This window comes from Ambystoma mexicanum, chromosome 5p (genome assembly GCF_040938575.1).
Source record: "Ambystoma mexicanum isolate Mex_15411 chromosome 5p, UKY_AmexF1_1, whole genome shotgun sequence".
In the NCBI taxonomy this organism is placed as follows: Eukaryota; Metazoa; Chordata; class Amphibia; order Caudata; family Ambystomatidae; genus Ambystoma; species Ambystoma mexicanum.
In genome coordinates this window covers 1210529961-1210546488 of record NC_090930.1, presented here as the reverse complement: position 1 = coordinate 1210546488, position 16528 = coordinate 1210529961, and the positions used below count along the sequence as shown (strand labels likewise).

The following is a 16528-nucleotide window of genomic DNA, read 5'->3' as shown; positions in this document are numbered from 1 at the left end:
CTCCTCTCGTAAAACCTCATCCTTAAATATGTGAGAAGGGTATTTCTATTTCCACAGTCCCGCCGCCTGCGATGGAAAAGCGAGGTCTATCACAATTGGAGCATGGTCTGAGATCTAGATCGCACCTACTTCAATCTCCCTAAGCCTACCAACCAGGGAACGTGGCAACCAGACATAATCTATCCTAGAAGCCGACCTATGCACATGAGAATAAAATGTGTACCCGCTATCCTTACCTCTCTTTTCCCGCCATGCGTCCACCATTGATGGGTTCTCCATTTTGTTCTGCAGCTCTTTGGATGGTTTAGTCTGGGCTAAGAAAATTCTCGCACTCCTATCTCTCGCCGGGTCCCAAGCTACATTTAAGTTCCCTGTGAGTATTATGTTACCCTTAGCAGCCCTCTCCAATTTATACAACATTGCTTGTATGAAGAGGTCCTGCCCTGTGTTCAGAGAATAAAGGGTTGCCACTGACCACACCTCCCTACCTCTTTGAAGATTCAACACCAGGAATCTACCCGCAGTGTCCCGGGAAAAGCCAGTGACAGCTATGTCTAAACCGCTTTTCAGGGCAATGAGGACGCCCCCCCTTCTTCCCCCTGACCGTTTGATGAAGACGGCTAAACCCCTTCAGCCTCAGCCTCTTCCTATCCTTCTCTTGTATGTGAGTTTCTTGAAAGCTAATGATGTCAGGGTTCTCTTTCGCCAGGCCAATTTTTAAGGACTCCCTTGAAATCAAAAGATTCCCTACTGGCCCAATGACTGCTATAAAAAGGCCAATTGTACAGTATTTCCTCACAGTATCTTCAGATAGCAAGGCAAAAGAAAAGACTGCTTCCTTGCAACAACTGTGGGCATGGATCCCGAAGGCCCTTTCGATCCAGCGAAGAAAATAGCAAGTCGTAAGCCCAAAGCACCAAATTCCAACGCTATGGGCGCCATGCCCCTTCTCTTACGGCGCTGCTATTGGGCTCTTGGAACATGCAAGGCTTCCAACACTTGACAGTCCCGGGAGACGTTGACCTGGGAACGTTTGATATACAATGTCTTCAGGAAACCTGGCTGGTGGAAAAAACAAGTTTAGACAGTTTTACCCTAGCGCTTGCACCGGCTAAAAAAGGGGACAAAGGACTCCCCTCTTCAGGCTTATTTTTGGCAGTTCGATCCGGCAGTGGGCTACACCTGGAACAAATCCTGACAGCTAATCTCTTCCTACTTGCAGTTCTGGTTACCTGGGAACACCATAAAAAGGAAACTGGGGAAAAAATCTGCGATTGCAGTAATAATTATGAACACATATTGGAATCCTCAAGCAATATCGAATAACAACTTCCTGATGATGATGGAAAAGGCTATTGACAATGCACAAATTGAAGACGAAGCACCACATTTACTCATTTGCGCTGATTTAAACACTTTATGCAGAAACCGAGATAAGGAAGACGTGGGAAGCCCACAGGTTCCCAGCAGCAGAGAGAGGCACTGCTTGGACAAACCTATCGGCCTCGAGAGAACTCTTCAACATGGACACTGTATATAACTGCCCTGATCGTACTCCTACTTGGGAAAGAGGAAATTCCTCTGCAACGATCGACTACATTTTTGTCTCACGTTCAATGATCCCAGTGATAACATCTTGACGTCATAAAAACAAATTCGAGTGACCATAACCTTTTGACCACCGTTTGGACCTCGACTTGTATAGAAAGACAGAAAACGTCTACTGAAATGGAGACAAATATGCAGGCAAACCGCTTCAAGTTGAGTGCCAGAAATATTGCAGTTCTAACTGAATCTTACAATGGACCTGAAGGAGCAAGAATCCCAAACTGCAAAGTGTCACAAATTGACTATTGACCATTATTGGTCCCTTACAGGACAAATACGAACAAATCGGGGCCGTCACTAAAACCAAAAATCCACAAATTTGACCAAACCCTTGTGACAAAAAGAAGAGCCTTGCGTCGAATAAAAAGAATGGCTACTCGAAATAACACTCAACTAAACAGAGATGCCGCATTCACATCTATAAAGAAATAAAAGGCATGGCTGAAAGGCTATCGACTTGCTTTATACAAACAAGACTCGGGACATGCCGAGACTGGTGTGTGGCCACAACCCGTGAGAATTTTGGTCCTTGATAAAGTCCACAGAGCGATCGACTAACGACACACTCTCAAACAGCATTGGAGAAGACACCTGGGTGAATCATTATAAAAATCTATTCCACTTACCACCTACTGCTATGCCTCCAAGACAGAATGGAGACAATACACACTGGGCCGAGCTACATGACAGAGAGTCCACCGTAGATGCAATCTGCAAGTGTAACTCATGAGCACCCGGCCCCGACGGGATTACTAACATTCATCTGAACAATCATCAAGAGGAATGGGCTACTTTCATCAGCCTGCTCTTCAAAAGATACACATAAGCCAAAGAAATACCAGCATCCTGGACCTCCGCAATAGTAGTCCCGATTTTTAAAATGGGCTGCAAAGACGACCCACGAATTTCCGACCCATTGCATTATTAGATGTCATTGGAAAGGTCTATGGTTCTCTTCTACTAAGTCGTTTCCAAACCTGGGCAAGTCAAGACCCTTGTGCAGACCCTTTTGAGAAGGGTTTCAAGAAGAACATTGGAACCAGTGTAAATATCATGCTATTGAGCATTCTCAAGAGCAAGATCTTGGACGGAGCCCCTTGTGTCTTTCTTGCGTTCATTGTCCTAACTCAAGCATTCGATCAGGTCAACGGAGCGAAACTGTGGAAAAAAACTTTCATGGAAATGCTCCGAAGAGGTCTTAGCCCCGATAATGGCTTTGCATACAAACACCAGAATGAAAGTTTGGCTAAGTCAACGCGGCCTACTATCGGAAGAAATTCCAACAACACAAGGGGTAAAGCAAGGTTGCCCCTTAGTCCCTGCACTTTTCCTTGCTTATTTGCGAGACTACAAAAATGTATAGGGAAGGGTAAGATCATTCCCACCAACAATTGACCAAGAAAAGATGTCTCGATTACTCTATGCAGATGATGTGATCCTACTAGACCATACAGCTATTGGGCTCCAAAGACAGCTTCCCAACTTATCGAATTACATCGGCTCCAACGATTTAGAAATCAACAAAGGGAAGACCAAAATCATGGCATTTGAAAAATCTAGTAGGAAAGCAGGAAAACTAAAATGGTATCTTGGAGGCGCCTGAATTGACAAAGTGACAGAATTTAAATATCTTGGAGTGATGCTGGACAGCTCAACATCTGAAACATCTATGCAGCACATTTTAAACAAAAAAAATTAGAAAATTAACATCGCAAGCACAAGCTGTTGATAAAAAGTTCAGTCAATTTTTTTCATTACTCCCTGTCATCAACTTACAGAGCAAAAGTTGTTCCATCCATATTTTATGGAGCGGAAGCCATGCCGTACCTACCAAAGTAAATGTGGGCAGCATTGGAAAGCCACTTCTGGAGATCGGTTCTAAACCTCCCTAAATCGACCCTGATGGTCTTGATCAGACGTGAACTAAGTCAACTATCTCTGCAGTCAATTATTGAGCGGAATGGCATGATGCTGTATAGGAAAACGCTCTTACAAAATTGCCCCTGCCTATTCACCTTGATAAACGTCGAATTAACAGGAGGACGTTGCAAAATGTTGAACCAGTGGGAAAATTAGTGAAAAGAAAAACTGTTGGAGATCTCGAGTTCCAAAGAGGAGCTGATTCAGAATCCAACAAAGGTCCAAAGAAAATGAATGAACTTGATTGGATCCATACCCTAGACACAGCGCTAAAATTATAAACTGGCATCCCACTTACTGCCTCAGACGAGGAAATTCAAAGTGATAAAAGAATTCTTGAAAAAATACCCAAATAGAGCACTAAGGAACATTTTCATAAAAGCACTTTTGAACCTCCTTCCGACAAACGAAATTCTGGCGATCAGAGGCTCATCTATTTCGAACAAGTGCATATTTTGTGAAAACCAAGATCCGATAGAAACCGTGAAACACCTTTGCTGTCATGTCCAGGAACTCAAACCATCTGAGCGCCGTATTTGAAAAGCCTCCTCTCCTCATACATTTTTGAAGAAGACCTTTTGTGGGCTAGTCTGATTAGTGGGGAAAAGACTTCCTCAGTGACAGCAACAGCAAAAATCATGGAACTGACTTTACTAAAAAAAGGAAGAGGGGAAAAACCGAAATCTGAAAACCAGAAACAAGCTGCTAATCATTTTATTAGACGGAAGAGACTCAAACATTTGAAAGAAGGAACAGAAAGCAAATTTTATGATACCAAATTTTTCTTTCTTTTACTACTACGTCAGAAAATAAAGTACCACCTTGTAAAAATCTCAAATCGCGATTCAATCAAGTAAATCAAATAAAATACTACATTTTTAAAAATGTAGTCTAGAAGATTTTAACCCTTTAAGTGCCATGGGTATTTCTCCCCAGTGCCAGGGCCTTTTTTGGTGATTTCGGTATGTGGCCATTCAATGGCTTGTAACTTTTTTGTTGCATGAGATATCTCGGCCAAATTTGGCTCCTTTCTTTCCCCACATGTAGCCGGTCGTAACGCCACCCAGGAATCCTAGGTTGCTGCAGGGGGGTGAGAGAAACTAACCAAAAAGGTGTGAAATTTGGGTTTTTTTCAAAAAATGCCAATAAACTGATGTACAAAGTAGTCTGTGGTTTGGAACGAATGGTTTGCTGTGCTGAATTCCCCAATTTCCTGGCTTTCAAGAACAGGTTGAGTGGAAACGGCAAAAAATTATTTTGATGTGGTTATCAACTGTTTTGTGAGAGGTAGGTGATTTTGGCCATTTTTGCCAATTGGACATGCATGGACGGAATGGAAGAAAAGGGTAGGAAAGCAGATTTGGAGGACGGAAAGGCATACATTTCTGAAAAGTAGACAAAATTCCAAGTTTAGAAAGGGGTGATTTGCGTAGGTCAGGCAACTACTAGGTAGGGGAAACTGCCATAGATTGGGGGAAAAGCTGGAAAATGACCAAAAAAAAAGGTATGTGTTGGACATGGTTGGCTTCGTACGGCAATGGCTTCTATGAATTTTAAGAAAAGCAATGCTTCGCTACATTTCCCCCGACTCTTGCAATTAGGAGAGCACTCATTTTTCGTAGTGTTTTACAAAACAAGCAATACCTCAAGTCAAAACACTGAGCCATGGTACACAGGAGTTTTACGCTCACGGCCTGAACAGACGCACTTAGCATGTGTAAATCGGGAAAACCAATGTGATGAGGAACAGCAAGCATACAGACCTCTGCGCATTCCCACAGGTGTCCTCTTTTGGGAAATGCATGGGGTTCCTGGTTTTCCTTGCTGGCTTCAACACCCTAGGCCCAAATCTGTAGGTTGCCCACATGAACAAATTGTGCTACGCCGAAAGGCTTAGGGTTACCAGCGGGTTACCCTTTTCCTTTTGCGCCCCCGCTAGGCACACCCACACATGTGAGGTACCTTTTTCGTCGGGACACCTGTGGGAGCGCGAGAAGGTATGACATCTGTTGTTGGCGATGTGTTTCGGTGAGTGGACACAGGGAAATGTCTCTGAAATTGGCTGGAAATGCAGACAATATTTTGCTCTGTCCACCCATCGAAACACACCAGCAACAACACGTGGCCTACCTTCCCGCGTCCCCACACGTGTCCCGATGAAAACGGTACCTCACATGTGTGGGTGCACCTACCGGGGGCGCAAAAGGAAAAGGGTAACCCACTGGTAACCCCAAGCCTTTCGCCATTGCCCATTTTGTTCATGTGGGCAACCTACAGATTTGGGCTTAGGGTGTCGAAGCCAGCAAGGAAAACAGGGAACCCCACCCATTTTCCAAAAGAGGAGACCCGTGGGAACCCACACATGGCCAAATTGGAGGGGCGGCCCATCTCGTGTAGCCCTCCCCAGGGGCAGATAATGCGGGGGCAGGGGGCTGTCCTGCACTCCTCCCTGGGCTCAGGCGTCCGTTCCTGGGAGCAGATATCTGGTCCCAGGGAGGGCTGCATGACATGGCACCCACTCCATTGTGGCTAGGGGGGGGGGGTCAATGCCCCATCCCATTAGAAACTTCCCAGACCCTTTGGGGTGTCCCACAGCACCCCCTAAAAAGCGTTCCACCATTTTCCATGTTTTTCTTTGTTTACGAAACTTGCCTTGGTGCAGAGGGGCACATTGGTGTGCCAATCTGGCCCCGGGGTGCCCAAACCTTACTGCCCCACCCACTGGGGGGCCTGTCCCACCATTTTTGGGGGCCCTCTCCCCCCTTGCCCCAAATGGGTGGCAGGGGCACCTCATGCAGGCCTCCCTGGGCCTCCTACAAACGGCTGCGTGAGGTACACCCCCCTCCATTTGGGGTGGGGAGGAGAGGGCCCCCAAAAATGGTGGGACAGGGCATGGGGCAGTAGCGTTTGGGCACCCTGGGGGCAGATTGGCACACTAATGTGACCATCTGCGCCAAGCGAAGTTGGGTAAGCAAAGAAAACAATACAAAATCGTAGGCTGCTTTTTAGGGGGGGCTAAGGGCCACCCTAAATTGGCAGCGAATGTTATACTGCAACGGGGGGTGGCACTCACCCCCCCACCGCAAATGGAGGGCCCCACCTAATGCAACCCTCCCCTCCCTGGGGCAGATATCTGCTCCTAGGAAGGGGCATCTGACCCCAGGGAGGGATGCATGAGGTGGGGCCCCCCCTGTCTGACGCCAGGGAGGGATGCATGAGGTGGGGCCCTCCATTTGGGGTGGGGGGGAGAGGGCCACCCCCCCCGTTACAGTAGAACATTCGCCGGCAATGTAGGGTGCCCCTCAGCCCCACCTAAAAAGCAGCCCACGATTCTATATTTTCTTTGTTTACCCAACTTCGCTTGGTGCAGATGGCCACATTAGTGTGTCAATCTGCCCCCAGGGTGCCCAAATCCTACTGCCCCATCTATTGGGGGGCCTGTGCCACCATTTGTGGTGGCCCTCTCCTCACCCACCCCGAACGGGGGGGGCACATCATGCAGCCCTTCCTAGGAGGCTCAGGGAGGGCTGCATGAGGTGTCCCCGCCTCCCCCCAGCCATTTGGGGAGGGGGGAAGAGGGCCACCACAAAAGGTAGGGCAGGACCCCCAATGCATGGGGCAGTAGGGTTTAGGCACCCTGGAGGCAGATTGGCACACTAATGTGCCCATCTGCTCCAAGCGAAGTTGGGTAAACAAAGAAAATAATACAAAATCGTAGGCTGCTTTTTAGGGGAGGCTGAGGGCCACCCTAAATTGGCAGCGAATGATGTACTGCAACAGGGGGTGGCCCTCACCCCCCGCACCCCAAATGGAGGGCCCCACCTCATGCATCCCTCCCTGGTGTCAGATAGGGGAGGCCCCACATAATGCATCCCTCCCAGGGGTCAGATGCTCCTTCCTAGGAGCAGATATCTGCCCTCAGGGAGGGTTGCATGAGGTGGGGCCCTCCATTTGGGGTGGAGGGGTGAGGGCCACCCCCCGTTGCAGTACATCAATGTCTCATGTAGATGGTGTCCTTGGAAAGGGGAGAACCTCCCCTTTCCAAGGACACCACTTTTTGCCATATACCTGGTGGTCTAGTGGGCCCCAGGGCCCCAAACCCCCGCCCACCTCCCCCCTTCCCTCGAATTTTTTTTTTCACCCCTGGGGGCAGTGATCCTCTGCCCCCAGGGGTCTCTGGCGCTGTGGCCCCATGCTTTGGACCCACGGGAGGGAAGGGGTCCGCTTACCTAGTAAGCAGCCCCCCTACCCCCGCTTCACAAACAAATCTGTATTGATCCGGTGGCATTGCTGCCCGCGGATCGCGCGCCCTGCGCCCGATCCGCAGGCAGCAATGCCACACAATGGGTATCGTTGTAAAGGGGAGAATCTCCCCTTTCCAACGATACCCGCCTCGATCTCCGGCTTGAAATACAGCCGGAGATCGAGGCGGAGCAAGAAGGTCTCTTACCTTCTCTCTTCACCGCAACAGCTGAAAATGGCTGCTGCGGTGATGTTACTTACAGTTTCATGCCTATGTGCTTTACGCATGCCGACGTGAAACTGAAGGTAATCCAGCCCCCTGGCAGTGAGGGGGGACCTCCCCCTCACATAGCCCGGGGGTTGGATTACAGCGAGCAAATCAGAGTGCCAAAACCGACGAGCCGGCTTGTCGGTGGCACTTAAGGGGTTAAAGTAATTGGTGTAAAATAGTTCACCGTTGAGCAAATGCCCTCCTGCCACTGGCCATTTGGAGTGCCATTTACCACAATGATTGCAAGTTAAGGTTGCATTGATTTTTAAACTACACATCACATACTCATCTGTGCCGCAGATGAAGGTTTGAGGCGGGATAACATTTTCACACCGTTTTCATAAGTATAGTATACATTATATTTTAAGAGTAAAAATGATTTGCCTCTGCAAGAATGTTAAAAGTATGCGACAGGGAACCAAACCTGATTAAACTTGAAGATGAATAGGACCCATTAGAAGTAAGAGTTGTGTAGCAACAACGTCTAGCTTCAAACAAATTAAGTTTGTGGGAAACCTTCTCTTACACAATAATATGTATCAATACAGCACATGTATGCATTTTGGTGGCAAATTCACACAGTGCAGGAACTCCAATATATGTTTTAGCCAATAAGCCCCTCGACTGTGAACCATTACCGCCTAAGGTAATTCCGCAAAGGCCCATAGTTACAAGCCTGAGCGTAGTGAGAGCCTTAACAAAGGCCCTGGGGGCTTTACCTTATTAGGTAATGGCCCGCAGTCGAGGGGCTTATTGCCATTAGTACTCCGGCCTGTTAGACCGGGATACTAATGGAGTTGTTTTTTCTTCCGGCTGCCAGATGCATTGCTTTTCATAGTCTGAGAAAAAAAAGGTTAAAAGAATGGCTGCCGCAGACAGAAAAAGTAGTCCGTTTTCTTTTTCTGTGGCGGCCATAGCAAACAAAGAAAATTGCTGCCATGGAAGGGGCGGAAGGGACTACTTGTAGTCCCTACTCCCCTTCCATGGCAGCCATTCAAATCGCAAAAAAGTTTACACATAAATGGCCGCGGTTGGAACAGGGTGAAGCGTTCCTTCTCCCTTTCCATGGTGGCCTGAAAAACACATCAGTTGAGGCATGCAAACGAAACAATCGGTTTGTTTGTAAGGGAATGAGAAACCCACCCCGGGTACTAGTGTGCAATACAGGCCTGCTTGCACTGGGGGGGAAAAGCATAATTTGTTACCAAGGATTCTTCCCAATTGTAACTCTGTTTTCCGTTTTATTAATATTTTCCAAAACTGCTAGGAAAATAAATGTGCATAATGCATCTAGACACAAAAAAAACAGAAGGTGAACAGAAACTATTCCTTATCGCTGTTTATTTCTTAAAGTCTGTGTATAGCTTAGCAAACCAAATGTCTTCAGAGGCTTCTCTATGGCCTTCAATTTCATCCTTGCAGATAAAAATCAAAGGAATTGTTCTGCTGCCTGTCAATTCATCTGCCCTCTGATCTCAACTAGTGCGTAAATGAGGAGCATGGAAAGATAAAACTGTTGTATTTACAAGAATTTAATGTGTAAAAAGGTCTGCTATTTGGAGACCGGGGTATAGTCATTAAACTAGATATTTCAGTATTACAAATAAGTCTCTCCTTATTTTCCAGGCAGCACAACATAGGTCACAATTCTTTGGCTTCCTTGCGCTTCAGCATATGCTGTTCCATAAATGTTCACATTTCGTGTTGAAACCTGCATCGTAAGTTGCTGGTGCGCAGATGACATCCTGCTGCTGCAACCGTGTCAGGTTAGCGAGGAAGAGACTGATATCTTCGCTAAAGTGATGGGTGTTTATGGTGCCTCTCAGTGAAACTTGAAAGTCTCAATTTCTTGTGTTGGGTGCTGTTCGTAATGTGTAGGGAAGAAGCATGGTTAATTGGACTGTTCACTGAATGTCTAATGGCATTGACTACTCAATCCCAAACCTATAGCAATGTGCTCATGCACTCATTGGAAGGCAATTGAATAGACAGGCCTAGTTTAAGGAAGTGGGAGGACCAGTGGTTCAAGAGGTATACATCCTAAAGGTATGTCTGCTAAATTCAGTAGGTAGAAGTGTTCCTTTTAGAAGTTAAGTTTGAGGCATTGGCACTGTGTATTCATGCAGTATGTCCTAGAGTCCAATAAGGAGCCCGAAGATAGAAGTGAATAAAGGCCTGAAGTAAGTGTGGCATGTGCGTCATTGTGCCAGTCCCAATACCCTGGTGCTGCGGTTTTATAGATCTGTGCTGCTCAGGGTGTTGTGTGATAAATCACGTGGAGGCATTACTGATCCCACATATCTCCTTTCTCTGACGTTGTATTAGGTAAAGATCCCAAACAAAATCTCATTGGAAGTCCTGTTAATCCTATGGACTCCAACTTCCATAGTGCCTTTGGTACTGAGACGAGGATAAGGACGAGGGAGTTAATGTGGATTGAAAGAAAACCTTAGCATACCTTGCAGACTAGTTGTTGCAAGTTGAAACAGCTGCACAGGATATTTAAAGATGGTTTTTACTGGCAATCAGAAATTGGAGAGAGGAGGTGCAGCTTGGGCAAAGCGAGAAGCAGAAATGCCAGTGAAGGCAGACGCCGGGAGCCGACAGGCCAGAAGCAGGCAGGTGCTCCCAAGCTGCCGCTTATCAGCAGTCCTCACCAGAGTGGTGTGAGACCCAGAGGAGCATGCAGGCTCAAAGGTGAAGCTGTGAGGGGACCAGCAGCAGAGGTGAAGTTGTGCAGGACGCGGTCTAACGGAAAAGCAGCCACTTTACCGACAAGTGGAAACGAGACTGAGGGAAGAGCTAAAAGCGGGTCTGTCAAGTGGGGGACGCCATCCCTCATTGTGACTTCTCTGCAGGGAACGCCATGAATCCACTGTGTTGGCCCGGAGAGAGTGGGAACCCCTGGGCGTACCAAAAGGTACACAGACAATTAAGAGCATTTTGAATACCGACCAATTAAATTGAAAAGACTGAATATGCAGATATCCTTATGCCTGAAATGTCAGTATGGGTAAATCTGGAGCAAATGGGATTATAAGCAGATGAATGTTAATGAAGATGCTGAAAGAAGAGATTTGCCCATGTCTCCATGGTTCTGTAAAGTGACCTTTTTTTAAAGGTCTCAAGAGGAAAAACCAGTTACTTGGCTGATTTTTTTTTTGATCGGAAAACCATCATTGTAAAGGTGTTTTTCTCTTTCGACCTTTAAAATGCGGTTTTCCCTTCTTTCAAAAAAATAAATTTCGGGGGATGGGAGGGGGGTTTTACCCCACCCCCTGAACCTCCCATTGTTCTTTTAATATGGGGAAAAGTTGGAGCAAGCATTGACATAAGCAAATAAGTTCTGGTGAAGAAGTACAGAAACAGAACTTGAGCAAGTCTTCATATGTGAGAGGTTCATATGGCGAAGCTTGTGATAAGGTCAATCCAGAATCAATGAAATATAGACAGTACAGGACTACAGCTGTGCCATACTAGGAAATAAGGTTCCATGTGATAATGTTGCTGTGAATACGTCGCCAGGTAGGTGACTTTTTTTTTTTTTTCCTGACCCCTAAAATTATTTCCCCAAATATTCTTGTCGGGGTATAATTATATATGGTTACCTCCAATCCTAGAATATTTGGGGAATATGTTGGATTGTCTGGAGGTGGATTTTTAGGGACATGTTGCCACCTGGTGGCCATTTTCACAGCGACCTTATCACTGTATGAACACAGAAAGATCATCTGATAAATGGGATATATATGGCAGTGAGCCTTTTGGGGAGTAAGATACCTGGCAGGAGAGTACACCATGGGATCTATAGAACCCAGAAGAGGATACCTGGCATGAGAGTATACCAGGGAGTCCCCTCAAAGTGTATGAAAGAAAAAGATGTACAAAGATACCTGGCAGGAGAGTATACCAGGGATCTGAGGAAACTATTGAAGAATTCCTGGTTAGGGATTATGCCAGGAAATCTATAAAGCAGTTGGGTAAAAGACTGCCATCCTTGATGCAGTCGTGAAAAAGACACATTTTCATCTGTGAAGCAGTTGTATAAAAGAGAGATTTTCCTAGCTTTGAGAACTGTTACTTGGAAGAGGCATTCTTGCCCTCCTTAAGGCAACATTATTTGGGAACAGATATACCCATTGTCATAGTAATTTGTCGGGTTTTAGACACCTGTTAGCATACCTTCTTTTTGTAGAATATATATCTTATCCGTGTGGTAAGAAGTGTATGATCCCCCAATACATGGTTTATGCCGTTTGACAAAAGTGCCTCTTTCAATTGGATGATAACATTAAAACCCCTTTGTGACAGTGCTGTGTTGGCACCACTAATGAGATTATATCCATATATCCAAGCAGCTAAATGTGAAGTAGCAGGGAACAGGGTCCTATGCGTTCAAGGTTTCCTATTTTTCGTTTTATTTTTAATCACTTTTTTTGTAGGGGGTAGGCCGAGAGTGGCTGGTGCACTGCTTATCTGTAGGGCAGCCTGTACCCTTTCCATTTCTTTTAACAAAATTATTCATAGATTTGTAGGAAATTGGAGGAGGGGCTGGATGTATAACCCACATAACATGTTCCCATTGCCTGGTCCCAACTCAGCAGTACTGCATAACTACACCCAGCCCCTGGATGTTATTTTTTAAATTGTATTTGGAATTTTGTAGCACAGACCTAGCTAGGAAACCGAGTGCTGTAAATGTCGTTGAAGGTAGCAACTGAGGTAACTTTGGATCTTTCTATCTTTTTCTTTCAATGTTTTGAATAGTTGTGGACTAAACAACAAAGTTCCATTATATGAAAAAGCATGGTTTGTGCTGACTAATGATAATGTTCCCCTCTTTCCTGCGTGTTGACTTTTTGGTTAGATGAAGCACAAGGTGATAAAGCAAAGCAAAGCATCAGAAGCAAGTGTACAGAATATCTTGATCGAGCTGAAAAACTAAAAGAATATCTAAAGAAACAAGAAAAGAACCACTCCAAGCCTATTAAAGAAGGGCCACCAAGTTCAACAGATGACAAAGGGTATGTTTTTCTTTCTGTTCTATTTACAATGTGGCTTCATTTTCTCTGTCTTCAAATTGCATCTTTTTGTGAATGTTGCTGAGGTGCCATGGGACTAGATCGAAGCTGATAATAGTCCTGTGGATCAAGCCGTCCTAATATCCATCTCATTTAAGTGTCAGGAAAGATTTTAATTTTTCTGCTTTCCTCCCACAGCATCCAGAATAATTGCATTCCAGCTTTTATCAAATACAAACAAAATTAGAACCAAACATGTAACCATTGCTTGTCATCTACAGAAACGGGTGTTATTAAGTCATACAATACATTTTCTCAAGCAATCCGCAATTACTATTATCAATCTGTAATTCCATAGCCCCTGACCACCACCACCCCCTTCTTAATGTTTGTTTCCAAAAACAGTACCCCTCAGCCTTCCTATAGAACACTTTCATGATAATCAGCCATGATAAAGAGTTTTCCTGGTGGTCTTTCATCTGGGGGATTAAACAGAACCTTTAGGCCCCTATATTATCATTAACCTCATGAGTCACCCTGTATATATCCCTTTTCCCAGACTTTTGGTCTCTGCCATGGATGTCATTTAGGGGTCGCAAATGCGACCCCTGAGGTCTCCCTTGCTACCCCTGTGGTCTCCCTTGCCTCCCCAAAAAAACATTTTTTAAAAAAAATAATTATTTTCTTCTTTTAAATGCAAGCTCCTGGGCTGTGGCCAGTGCCATGAGACTACTCTTGGCTTCTGGAGTGGCTGGCTGTCATGTTCAGGCCTCTGGGGGGAAAAAAAGAAAAAATAGAAACAGCGGCTTCCACAAGTATAACAATTTCAGCAGTGACCCTAAATAAGAAAGAATAGGAATAACAAATAATTTGTCTTTCTGGAATTCTATACAATATTGCTAGTCTCATCAAAGGTTTATTTCAGTTACACTTCAGGGGGTAGTGAGTCCCTGATTTAGTCTGTTCTTTAACACCTCAACTCAGCCTTTCATCCTTCTGAGGTTGATAAATGAGTACCAACACAGGCTGGGTGATATTGTATGCATGTTTGTTCTATATAAAGTGCTTAAGTGTAAGTGCTATATAAGACATCATTAACATTTGGCCATGTACGTCTGCTGCATTCCCAGTATTCTGGTAATAGGGGCATATACACACTGATCTTAACAATACATATGGCGATCCATTCTTGTATGAAATGTAGATCGCATTATAATATCGTAACCATATTTCGTAGTGTACTTAGGAACAATGCTATGTGATGCCTCTTCTGTTTTGTCAAGGGGTTAAAGGTCGTGTTCCATCGCTTCCCGTGATATCACTTCGGGATAGGGGTCAAATGACATCACTTCCTGTGATGTCATCAGAGGCCACAGGCCGTGTAATGTTACCTCTGCTACCCCTGGCATTTTGGTGAAATGACATCCCTGGTTTCCGCCGTAGAGTACCTCTTCATATCATCCCACCACCCAGCTAATATCCAGCTTGATGCTTCCTTCCATGACCTGATTATTCTTCGTTTTGCCAATATACATGCAAAGTGCTCCAGTTTAGTCAGATATCTTGTGCTCCTCGGGCGGAAGTATATGCCTAAAAAAAAAAAAAACACCATGAGTCATCTAGGTCCTAAGGAGGACATTCAGTTGGATAAGTTTGTGCCAGGCCTTCCTAGAAACCTCCTTTTGTATATATCCGAGCTCCCAATCCTCTCTGGAAATCTCTGATCCCAAAACCTTCTCCCAAACACTTTTCATCTTTAGCAACTCTCCCCCAAGGCTCCCTCAAACCAGATAGTAACCTCACATATATCCTCAACACTAGTCTCCTACCATCTCCAGCTTGTAGAATAGCCCAGCGCCAAGGCCCGAGACTAAGGCCCTGTTTGTTTCCTGTTCGTTGCATGTTTGTAAAGGTAAGCCCCCATGACCCGCGTTGTTCCCCGATTTTCCCCCTCCCCACCCATGAACCACGTTGTTTGGGTGTCTGCCCACACCTCCTCCATTGACCTTTGTGGCTCTCCCTTGCCTTCCCCTCCTCCTCAGTTTCCTCTGCTCTTACCCACCCTTGATATCCCCTCACCCTGTCCTGTCTGTTTTCCCTCTTCTCTTGTGGTGATTCCTGCCGCTTGTCTCTGTCCTCCCCTTTTATCTACCTTTGTCCATCCCCCCTATTCTACCCGCCCCTCCTTTGCTCCCTTCTTCCTTAGCACTTATGTTTTTTAAAATGTGGCATTTCCTGTCCTATTCTGAAAGACACTTGTCCTGACTTCCTTTCCCCCTCGTCCTTCCCCCTTCCCCTTCTCCTCCCACCCCCCCCCCCCAGCAAGTCGCCTCGTTCTGGTCTCCTCCTTCTCCCTCTTTCCAATCCCCCTGGCCCACCCCCCTCCTGTTTACTTTCCGGCACTACCGCAATTGCTGTTAGGCATAGTAATGTAGCCGCTTGTCTGTCTCCCTCTCCTGACCACCCCTCGTCCCAATCACTGTTTAGTTTACTCTTACTCTTCAGATATGTCCGCCAGACGGTTTATGGTCATTTCATCTAAAACCAATTCATCGAAATGTTTCCATCTAAAAAAATGTCCATCTAATGCATTTTTTTTCTTTTTTCTTTTCTTTTTTTGGGAGGGAGTCCCCCCACCCCAAACACCCGTCCTTTACCCTTTAAAATGCACCTGAACAAGAATTAACCCTTTATCCCCCAAACACATGGGTTAGATGGACATTTTTTAGATGGAAACATTTCGATGGAATGGGTTTAGATGAATAGGCTAGATACCCCGCCGGACCCATCTGTTGCAGCTTGTTTTGTTCTCCCCTCCCTTTATGTTCCCTCCTCACTCCCCCTCCTCCTCCCCGCACCATCTGAATTTTCGTCATATTAAATTGTCGCTTGTTCTGTTACTCTCCCTCTCCTTCTTTCCAATCCCCCCGCCCCACCCTCCTCCTGTTTACTTTCCGGCACTACCTCAATTGCCGTCAGGCATAGTAATGTAGCCGCTTGTGTGTTTTAGGCTACCTCCCCCACCCCCATCCCCTTAGCACTTGCACTATCTGAAATGTGTCATTCTGATTATGATAATTGATCTTTGTTCTTTTTACATTCTGACTGTTTCAAGGACTGAAAGAATGTTAATTGTATTTGTTCCCTTCCCTCCTTGAAGCGCTTTGAAACACATTGTGTATAGGCGCTATACAAATAAACAAACAATCGAGCAAAAGCATCTCGTCCATCTTCGGCCCCTCAGGCAACCCAGCCCATGATTTCCCAACCGATTTTGTCAAGCTCTTATGCCAGGAAATGTCCAGCATGTAAACTGTATTTCTCAATCACCTCTAAAAACTCTCAAATTTCCATCTCTAAATACAACCCGCCCCCAGGTAGCCAGCCCCATAGTTTCCTAGCTCCTCATGAGTCTAAGGTCTACATTTTTGCAAAAGGCAGCCGTCAATGGGATATTCGGAGAGCA

The 16528-nt window shown here is 45.7% G+C and overlaps 1 protein-coding gene across 1 annotated transcript in view; it reads left to right on the top strand.

The window, feature by feature from the left end:
* Positions 1–16528, top strand: part of VPS4B (vacuolar protein sorting 4 homolog B) — a 582532-nt gene that overhangs the window by 100602 nt on the left and 465402 nt on the right. The window contains exon 3 of the mRNA XM_069613692.1: positions 12909–13065. Within this exon, the coding sequence (XP_069469793.1) occupies positions 12909–13065 (157 nt within the window). The remainder of the gene's footprint in view (positions 1–12908; positions 13066–16528) is intronic.